This window comes from Chaetura pelagica, unplaced genomic scaffold (genome assembly GCF_000747805.2).
Source record: "Chaetura pelagica isolate M959 unplaced genomic scaffold, ChaPel_1.0 scaffold657, whole genome shotgun sequence".
Classification (NCBI taxonomy): Eukaryota; Metazoa; Chordata; class Aves; order Apodiformes; family Apodidae; genus Chaetura; species Chaetura pelagica.
This window is the reverse complement of record NW_009953931.1, coordinates 560,829-571,611: the sequence shown is the minus strand read 5'-3', so window position 1 is coordinate 571,611 and position 10,783 is coordinate 560,829. Positions and strand designations below refer to the sequence as shown.

The window sequence follows — 10,783 nt, the reverse complement described above, 5'->3', positions numbered from 1 at the left end:
GTAGGCACATCTGAAATAATTAACTTGAAAGGTAGATCACTTATAATTATTTTCATATCTGTTTATTTTTTCCACTGTCAAATTCTTGCAAGCTCTAACTTCAAGTGCTTGGTTTCAGAATTTTAATTCATGCCATAAAAATGGAAACTGCAAAAATCACAGTACCCACATACATTGTTCAACATGGTTGAGTTCCATTTTCCATTCCAAATTCATTCTTTACCTTAAATACTTCTACAGCCTTCTTAAATTCTTCATGCCTAAGACAAAATGGTATGATTCATGTTTTTTTAAATGCAGTGAAATGACTCAGCTTGAGTGTTCTCCAGACAGTCACTGTGGTAAACCTAAAATGAAACAAAGCTTGACTCCTCAGTTATGTGTGTTTTTAGCATCTAAAACATTGGCACCAGATCTCGAATTCATAATTCACTTCATAATTATTTCAATTTAAACCACTTTACATGTTGAAAGGCTCATAAGAAGTCCATATTCATCAAAGAAGAGGTTGTAACCAGTTTGTTCAGCTTGCACATATTAATGAAAAAGATGTGTCAGTGTCTCCAAAGCTGAAGAAATAGATACAGACTTTAAATTCTGCTGTGCTGTATAGTTTAATTCGAAGGGTTTTAAATAGAATCATACGATCTCCAGTGTAATCTTCATAGCCCCCGAATTTATTGTTTGCCTAAGTCTAATGTATTTTCTCCTTGTTTTAGGGCTGTGAAATCCAAAGACTGTTACATTACAATACAGAAAGTACTTTTTGGTTTGATTTTGCTGGAGTCTAATAGCTGTGCCCATTACTTAGGTATCCACAAAGCATTACAGTGTTTCAGTTCAGCCAAATACAGAAGACATTTTCAATCCTAAGCATAAGAATTTGTTCCCACTACTGGGGGGGTAATTTTTTAACACTCAGACTTAATAAAAATCTAAGCAGATAGCAGCGGAGTTAGCAAATGTAATTTATTTTTTTTTTTATAATACTCAATGTAGTTTGCCCCAAAAGGGAAGTTAATTAAAGTAACTCATCCAACTTGATGTTGAGTAGTATTTGTATTGTTTTGTTTGTAACGTAACTTTTCAGTATTTAAGATGTCTATTAAAAGATTCTTCCTAGTCTTTGTTAGATCCTGAAAGAATTGGAATTTGATTTCTAATGTAAATTTTGGGGTACTTCTTTTAAAGATACTTATATGGATCTTTTCACTTTATGATGTGAATTTGTTTACCCTGGCCTGATTATCCACATGAAAAGAGATCTAATTACCTCTGGGATGAAGGCATGCAGCAAAATGTGCCAAGTCCTCCATACTGATCAGTGGTGCTGTGGAAGAAAACTCGGCTTCTGTGGGCTGGTTTCTGCAGCCACGTGAAGTGTGATTAACAGTTTCAGGTCATCCACTCTCACAGACAGCAACAGAATTTGACCTTACGACAAGGCAGGTCCGCCACAGGAGGATGTGGAGTTCCAGCCCTTCCTCTGCAGGATCTGTTTCCAACCTTGTACCCAAGTCATAAATACTCAGGAGGCAGAACACCTCCAACCCTCTGCATTGTAGCAATACTTCTCCTTCTGTACCCAGCTATGTGCTGGAGCTGGAGTGCGTATCAGTTGTGAAGATAGCATTTGCAGCCTAATCACCCATCTTTCCTGTCAGAGAAACTGGAGCTGGAGTGCGTATCAGTTGTGAAGATGGCATTTGCAGGAAAACACCCATCGGCCACACTAGTATAGAGTATATACATCTTGAAAAAAACCATAAAATTGCTGAGATGCTAAAAAGGCTGTTAAAACAAAGTTACTGATGTGTCACACACCCTGCTTTACCTCTTTCCTCCAACAAGCCCTTCCTCCTGGTCTCAATGCTGAGATTACTATAAATACAATAATACACATCTTTTTTGTTGTTGTTGTTACTGAATACTGTCTTTTCAACATTATTTGTATTTGTTGTATTTGACATTATTTGTTGAAAAGAACACAATGACTAACATGTTTTTGAAAAGACTAAAGTACGTTGGTGTTTTAAACACCTGCCAATCTGAAATGTATCATAGCCTTTTTTCCCTACTCTGGTGAATATTTTGTTTGGATACCTGCACATAGCAGGAGAATCTTGGTCTGTTCAACAAGTTTTTTATCTAAAAGAACTGGCCAGTTTTCATGATTTTGCAGTATTTGATAATGCAGATATTTACAATAAGTATTTTACTCAAGCGTTGTAGCAGCTCTTTTGGTTTTAGAGAGGAAGTGGGTTATATAGGCTTTGAGGAATATGTCAAATCAGTTTGAAAGGGTAAAAAATCAAGTTTTACCTTAAAAAAAATTGAGGTTGCGCCAGCCATCACAGTAGGCATTTCTTTTCTTGATGAAACTGCATGGAATACCTAACTGTCAAACTTTACACAAGTCAGCTAACATTTCCAATGTACTCTTGTATCAAAATCCAATGAAAAAACAAGACAGATTTCTTCTTTTTCTTTTTTTCCTCCTGCTTGGCTGCAAAGCACTGCCTCTCTCTGCCTCTGATTCCCTTACTGCTTTGTTTGTAAGTTCGGCATACATCAGTGTTGTTTCCTCTTTTGCCCCATCCTACCCTCTTTCCTTCTTCTTCTGCCTTTTAGGTGTTCAGTATGTTTTTGGAGACACTGGTGGATTTCATCCAGGTCCATAAAGAAGATCTGCAGGACTGGCTGTTTGTACTGCTGACGCAGCTGTTGAAAAAAATGGGTGCTGATTTGCTTGGGTCTGTACAAGCAAAAGTTCAGAAGGCACTTGATGTCACAAGGTAATAAGTTCAGTAAAACTCAAAGCTTAAGCATTTTGGTCTCCTAAATGACTCTTAGTTGAAAGGATGTGATTTCTTAATGCTGAACAATTAATGTGATACTACTTATCTGATTCCTAAATGGGCTATGTAGGATTTCTGTCTCACCTTGTATTCAGTGATGTAGTGTTTGTGTTTAAACTTCTTTACTTTTATTTAAAAATATTGCTGCAATTGTCATCTCTTGGTGTCAGCAGGATTTAAAGAGTTATGGCAATAATGGATTTGCTGTTTTCCCTCCACTCTCCCCTAACTTCAATAACAGCCTGATTCCAAAACTATCTTACATGATTTTGGGGGCCATTAGAGCTGCCCATGTCTGGCAAGATTTATTTCCAAATGGAAGCTAGATTTTTAAGTACAATTGGAGGGGCTCTGGGACCTACTTCTCACCATCCATTCTCTAAAGTGTGGGGCAGTCTTAAGCAGTCTAGGGCTCTGCTGAAGCTGTTTGTGTAATAGATCTGTTGTGAAATCTGGAGAAGGGTATGGTGAATGTTGTGAGGGAAGAGGGAATATTAATTGCTACCCTTCTTTTTTCCTGCTGCAGCAGGGCCCTTGAGGGTAATACCGTGAGTGTGACATGTGGGAGACCTGGAGGGGAACAGAAAGATTCAGAGAAGTGTGTGGGAGGGATGTGGTGTATACCTTTAGCAGCAGCACTGCATATTCATTTGAGGATGGCGTAGATTTAGAATCAGAACACTACCACATCACTGTCATATCATGCCTTATTACTTGCATTGTCTGCTGTAGCTATAATTGCTTCAAAGGAGACAACATTTTTAAATTTTGTCCTTCTCATGCTAGGTGAATATTTCTGAATGTCAGATACATTATCAATAAAACTGGTAGATTTTTTTTTCTTTTAGAAGTACAGGTGTTAAAAGAAAATGTAACTTAACACAAATTTGTTTTACAGGGAGTCTTTTCCAAATGACCTGCAGTTCAGTATTTTAATGAGATTTACTGTTGATCAGACCCAGACACCTAGCTTGAAGGTAAGAATTTTCAGGCCTGCATTACAAACAAAAATCTTAATTGCTAGATATTTGTTTGTCTTGATGTTTGAATTTGGAATGTTATTTTTGTTTTGTGGAAAAAAAATTTAAAAAGGTTTTCAATTAGTGGATTTTGTTTTTGTAAACTTTCAGACAGTCAAGCCAGCACTACAGGACCAGCTTCGCTCTTTTTGGAGCTCAAAGGTTTTTGTCTGAATTATTGTCTTTATTCTTAACCCTATGTCAAACTCTTACAGTGTTTCCAGTAATTTTTATTTGAATGCATTCGTATGCTGCTACTAACCTTTGCGAGAAACTTGAAGCATGCAGATGTTCGATTTTTAAACTTGTATGAAAATATTTGCTGCAAGAGAGATCTAATAAAACCACAGTACAGTAAAAAAAATGAGCAACAAAAATGTGGCCGCCTAACATCAAGCTGGTTGTGCAAACTCACTCTCTCAAGTCTTCTCTAATTTTATGTTTGTGATTTCCCAGTCATGTTTTCTTAGTTCATATTTATTTTTTTTCTATGTTCAGTCTGATAGGTCTTGAATTAATTCAAATTATTTTAATATTAATATGAACTTGAGTTACTGTATTAAAAATCGGCTCCCTTTGTGGTATAATTACTTTTCTGAAGTGGTGTGTAGCTTTATAATTGCACACATTTTTTGGCATTAGAATCTGTAGTCCACAGACCTGCCAGTATGATTTTAAATTAAAAATGTATTCTGTAGTACATTTACAGTTCCAAAGGGAGTTGATTTTAAGATAAATACATCAAATCCAAAGTGTTGTAAATGGGGAAATAACAAGCATATGATAACTGGCATTTTCTGCTCTATCCTGCACGAAATATTTTTATGTAGTGTGATACTGCACAAGAATATGACTTTTCCCAAGTTACGTTGAACATGAAGTCACATGAATGTGCCTTTTTTGTTTACAATAAAGTAAAACTTACATTTTTTAACTTTTGAGGACAGTTGATACGTTGACCACTGTTGCTGTGTTAAAAAGGGACTGCTGTCATTTATTGAAGACAGCAAAATGAGGTAGTAATATCAGTTTGTTGTTTAAATCCTTGGAACAAATTGAGCTTGGTTTTGTTTTACTTGGTTTTTCTCCCCAGGAAGGTGAATTTGATGGTTGAGATGTTCTTTTTTTCTATACAGTAGTATAGCTGGTAAACACATACTGATTATGTTTTGAACTTTAGAGTTTAGATTTGAAACAAGACATGGACTTCTACTAGGCTGAGTTGAGACTAAATTAAAGAATATTCCTTATGTGATGTAGGAGGAGTTAAGAAATCTGAAACACTTAATGGGAAGACATTCTGAAAATAATTTTCAGTATTTGAGGGAGACTTCTGAAATCAAGATCTAAGTAAAAACTGCCTCGATCGAAGATCACTTTTTGTTTTGAAAGAACTATTTTTTGGGACAGTTAAGTATGTAACTGTTGAAGAGAAAGTAAGCTTTTTTTGAGAAGAAAGTGTTATCTACCCCTTACTTCCATGTTTGAGGTAACGACAACTTCAGGATCCAGGCAGCTAAGTTGTTGAGCATAAATTGCAGAAGTATCTATTTAATATCCACATTATTGAATGTTTTGTCTAAATCCCATCCTCGGTGCACCCAGCTGTCTGAGATTTAATTGACAATTCTGTAGCACTACTCTATTTCTTGAAGTCTACAGCTTTTTTTCTTACTCTGAGAAATGATTCTTTTGTTGCAAAGTGTGCTTTTGGGCTCATTATATAGAGAAACAGCATTCTCTGTGACAGGAAAAATCAGAGGAAGGATTTTCAGAATCCTTGAAGATGGTCAGATAAAAGAAGGGGATAATAGATCAGAAATGTGCTACGTGGAAGGATTCCCTTCTGCAAATGACCTTTCCCTCTGTTTTTCTTTCATAATCATGATCCTCTAGAGTAAACTGTCAGTGCTGTTCTTAGACTTGCAAACACACCTAAGTTTTGGACAATAAAAATCAAGCTTTTAGAGTCACAGAGGTGGATTTGAATAGCTAGCCAGCAAGAGGACCAAACAGAGAGAAGATACAATTCTTCTGACCTAATGCAAGGAGGATACAGCACTGTCTTGTGCTATGTACTTGTCTTTGTTTTGCTGCAATTTTACATATAAGTGTGGTGAACTGCTGAAACTCAGTTTAGAGGTGCCAGATGCATGTATCTATTTTGGTCAAATGGATGGATGGGCATAGGAGTCAAATAATAGACAGGATATAATCCATTAAGCTTATTTTCACAAGTGCAGAACATCCTTTCCAAAGGATGGGTGTTGGCCTGAAGTACACTTCAAATAATCACTTTAATTTTTCTCAGGTTGAATAGCAAATAGCTCACACTCAGTGAGAAATTAATTTAAGCATTGTGAACAAAGTTATATATAAGTTTCCAAATCCATCTTATTTATTAAAAATACTGATTTGTTGACAAAGGGTTTTGCTGCAGTTGATCAGAAGATCTTTTTTTTTCCCCTAAGTCTGTCTTAAAATTTCTGGATTCAGAAAACCAACCAACCCATGACACAGATTCACAGAGATGAGAGAGCTGTTCAAAATTAATCTTTCATGTATATATTAGTCATGCAGTTAAGTAATGGCAGAGATACGTGGCTCCTGTGTATCCAGTAATTTAGGGACACACCTGGGATGTGGCAAACTGAAAGTAATTTTAGACGGTTGCTTGTATTCAGTCTGAGCAAGGTGGAGTAGAGTCTCTTGCATCCTAGGAAAGCACTGTCAGAGGTGGACTTTTTGTTCTGGTTCAAATAAGGTAGCTTCTCTACATTCCTTCCTCTTTTTTTTTTTTTTTCCCTCCTTCCCTGTTACATGAAATGTTTTTTTTGTCTGACCTGGATGCAGCAAATGAAACTCTGTAAATCTCAGATTTTTCACAGGACAGGAAAACAATTTGCCTTCTGGCACTGACTGTGTAGCATCCTTGCGGTATTTCCTGAATCTCTTGAGGTAGTTGCACGTATTTTTGTGCCAGAATTTGTCATTTCATTACCTGTGAAAGATGTTTATGAAGCACTTTAGTCCAATTTATGTCTAATCTTTTTTATTTGTTTGTGAGTAATAGTGCTAACTGTGGCTTGATCTGTATTTCAGCTCATTTATTACAGCAGTGGTATTCTTAAAAAAATGTCTGTGTTATATGCTGTACAGGAAAATTGTCTCCGTGTTTATAGTCCAGCAAAAGTACAATGAATTCAACCTAGAAGAGGACAAAGACAGTTACGACATTATTATACAACCTCATAGACCATGGTTTCAGATTAATGGCAAATATTCATTGAAAATTCCTGGAGCTGCTTTCATTGCAGACACAATTGTTTGTCTCCTCACTTGGAGAGGTTAAATGGATTGTTGAAGAGGACTGTGCTAGACCTTTTACTTCTGAATCTCAACTTTGTAAATACTTACTGGAAATCATGGCAAAAATAAATCATAAGTAGATTTCCTGCTATTAGGGAGTTTACTTTGGGGTGGGTTTTTTTGTCCCTAGTAGCCCTTTGCTGTGCAGTGGTTCAATTTTGGAGAAACTAGAGAGGGGCTTCAGTCAGGAGTGTATAAAACTGACATGCTGCATAACGGGTAGAGGGAGTTAGTGGAGAAGGAGAATGGTCACCAGATAAACGATGGAGTAAAACAACTTTTCTATCCTCCTGGTAAATCCATGTCACTATCTTCTAAATATCTTCAAAGTGAAAGTGTGCATGTGGCCCCTTCCAAGTCTTTTGCAGAAATGCTGTTGCATACCTTTTTAGAATTTAATGGGAAGATTCATGCGGCTTATCCCCAAATATAGTGACTGCTCAATTCTGGTGTTTTGTAAAAGAATGCCAAGTGTAAACTACATAGTAAGAATCAATAGGAACTTTGTATTGGTTCATCAGATGATCACTTTTCATTTCAGTACTTGAAAAAAGTTCTTAATAATTCTGAATAATTCTTTTAAATCCTGATACTTCCTAACTATTCCGAGTACTTTTTCTTTTTGTTAAATATAAGCTTCTGCATATGCAATGATTTGTGTATCTTTTAGTTACTACCAATGAAAGGAAGATTTCTGTTAATACTTTAATTTCTGTGAAAAACTCATCTTGAAATGTTATGTCCATTTGTAAATTATATTATTGTGTAGGGTTTTATATCAGTACTGAAAATATGTTTAGTTTAATTGGAAAAAAAAATATCTTCTCTACTTTAGGGAATGAGTACTACTCTGTGAGCACAACTTGTTCTTGCAGCCTACCATTTTTATTGTCCACCTGACTCTGTTTCTCTTTGCAGGTCAAAGTTGCAATCCTTAAATACATAGAGACACTTGCACAGCAGATGGATCCAGGAGATTTTGTAAATTCAAGTGAAACTAGGTTAGCAGTGTCTCGAATCATCACCTGGACCACAGAACCTAAAAGCTCAGATGTTAGGAAGGTATGTTTGTTCATGGGTTCTTAGAACTGCAGTACCTTCCAAGTATTGTGGCAAACCAGAGAAGACAGTATTTCTTGCCTAAACAGCAACAAAATGATTCTTTAAAAACAAGCTTATTTTTTCTTAGATAAAAGATGCTTTTATATCCTTATCAACTGACACAATTTTTCTGTATAAAGTATCTGAAGTGGCAAAGCAAAACTTTGCAAAAAATTATTTAAGTAAAAATTTCAAATAAACACATCTTGAAACTCTCCATTAGGGTTTTATTTTTATGTTAACAAGCTGTTTATAGTAGTAGGAATAACTTTGTTTCAAGCACCATCTGGTATTAAAATCTATTCAATGCAAATTTTTAATATTACTTCAGGGACAGCTCTCTGTAATACTAATAGCATATTGGTAACAAAGTATAAGTTTGGTAGCAAACTCAGTTCAGTCTCAGTTGGATTTTCTTAAATCCTTTGTGTTTAACAAAAAACAGGTAAATAACTGTTGACCCTTTGACAAAAGAAGGTTTGTACATTAATAAGGTAATATGAAAGGTTTGTTCTTGTAGTGCTTCCAGTGCAAAACTCTCTGTTCCACATAACTGTTGTGAAGTGAAAATTAGTATTTGTGAGCTACATAGATACATCAGGTATTCAGAATAACCATGGGAAGTGTACTAATGCAATCTTTGGAAAGGGTTTTTAAATAGGCCTTCCAAGTATACAAAGGAAGCATTTTAAATTTTGTTTGCAGTTGGATGGAATAGAGTTTTGTTGTTCTGATTGTCACCAACCATTCTGTCTTAGCTGCCATTATCAGCATGCTGACACTTTTTGATGGCTAAGTAAAGATAGTTAATTCATGGTTCATCATAAGTGCAAGCATCTTTGATGCAGAGAAATAGCTCTTCTGTTTCTTTTTCTCTGTTTATATCTGCAGTTAGAGGAGTTGCAACAGTTAATTTGTTTAAAATTTCTTTTGCAATTTTTAATGACATTTGAGCTTGGGCAGCTTCATAATTTTTGGATGAAATGCCAGAACTTCCTTTCTTTATGAGAGAAGTTTTGTGGGAGAGAATTCGGATAAAATAGTGGGAGCTGTCTCACAAAGTGTGCGATGTGAAGAGAACAAAAATAAAAATAAGTTCCACAACTTCTTGATACCTTGTTGTTTTAATGTGATAAAAACAAACAACAAGGGAAAGTTCGCATTGGAGATAATGTTCCCGTTGTTCACTTCTTACGTAAGTTCACGAGTATGAGAAGGCAATAACAGATTATATTCTGTGGACTTTTCTTGCCTAGTACCATGTTCTAGTGACACATATAAGACCATAAAAGAGGAGAAGAATTGAAGCAGCACTATCTTCTAAATCAGTAAAGTTTTAGTACTAAGACACGTGGCAGGCTGTCTTATCTGATGCTTCATATCTCTAATAAGCATTTTTACGTCAATAAGTAACTGAATAATGGAAAGAATTGCCAGTGAGTTTTATCATCTGGAACATGTTAATTATATGAAGTTTGCTCGTTTTATTTTTTCTTTCCATAACACAGCTCTTAGAGGCAACTAACTGCCAAAACCCTTTAATAACTTGAAAATAAAATTTCACCATTAAGTAGTCAAAGGAGTTATTCTCTTTTAATGTTATGATTCTGAAGTTGGGCACTCTTAGTACAGTTCAGTGGCATGGGACTTCTTTCTGGGAGGTAAAATTCTGTGTTTCAGAACTTGGAAGAAATGTAATATTAGAATTCTTCTGGAAAGAATTAGAATCTTCTTAGAGTTCTTCTAAGAACAAAACAAAAAGAATATTTCTAATCTTTATTACAGACTTTTAAACATATTGTCTGTATGAGTGGACTTAAATCTCAAGAGAGAGAGCTTATGCTGAGAAGAAAAACAGCCAAATACTCTAAAATGTGGGTTTTGGCAAGGAAGAAAAAAATAGCTAATTGCATAGTTAAAAGTCTTCTGTGAATCAATATCAATTTTGAAACTTGAGGTTGATCTTCATTTTGGGCAGACTTTATGGTATCAGATTATTTTCTGATTTGATCCTGGACTGTCTATTGTGTTATTTTATTGACAATTTAAATAGGGTGTTATGTAGAAAACATGTTGATAACAGGACAGAAAAAGGAAGGTGGTGATTCCCAACGCATTGCTCAGTTGCTGAATTTGGTTTTTATTTGCTTTGTGTTAATTTTTGTTGAAAGACTGACCATAAAAAATAACAAGGAAAAGAGAAACATTAAAGACTGATTGTAGAGGGCATTCAGGCTGTTCATTTGAAGGGAAGGCTGTCAGAGGGAGAAGGGAATAAAAGACAAAACAGCCAGTCACGAGTGTGCAAAGATAATTTATGGCAATCTGACATGCTCGTATTTTTGTCATTAAACTTAATACTGAGATGTGTGCTGGTATGTGTGCTCTTACCTTGGCTTTCCACTTTTAATTAAAAAATGCTACAGTTCATTGCTC

General features: G+C 35.5%; 1 protein-coding gene across 3 annotated transcripts in view; it reads left to right on the top strand.

Moving 5' to 3' along the window:
* CLASP2 (cytoplasmic linker associated protein 2) overlaps positions 1-10,783 on the top strand; it is a 137,946-nt gene that overhangs the window by 115,409 nt on the left and 11,754 nt on the right. For all 3 annotated transcript variants that reach the window (XM_010001702.1, XM_010001699.1, XM_010001700.1), the window contains 3 exons: positions 2,632-2,795; positions 3,757-3,835; positions 8,165-8,308. In XM_010001702.1, coding sequence (XP_010000004.1) covers positions 2,632-2,795; positions 3,757-3,835; positions 8,165-8,308 — 387 coding nt within the window. The remainder of the gene's footprint in view (positions 1-2,631; positions 2,796-3,756; positions 3,836-8,164; positions 8,309-10,783) is intronic.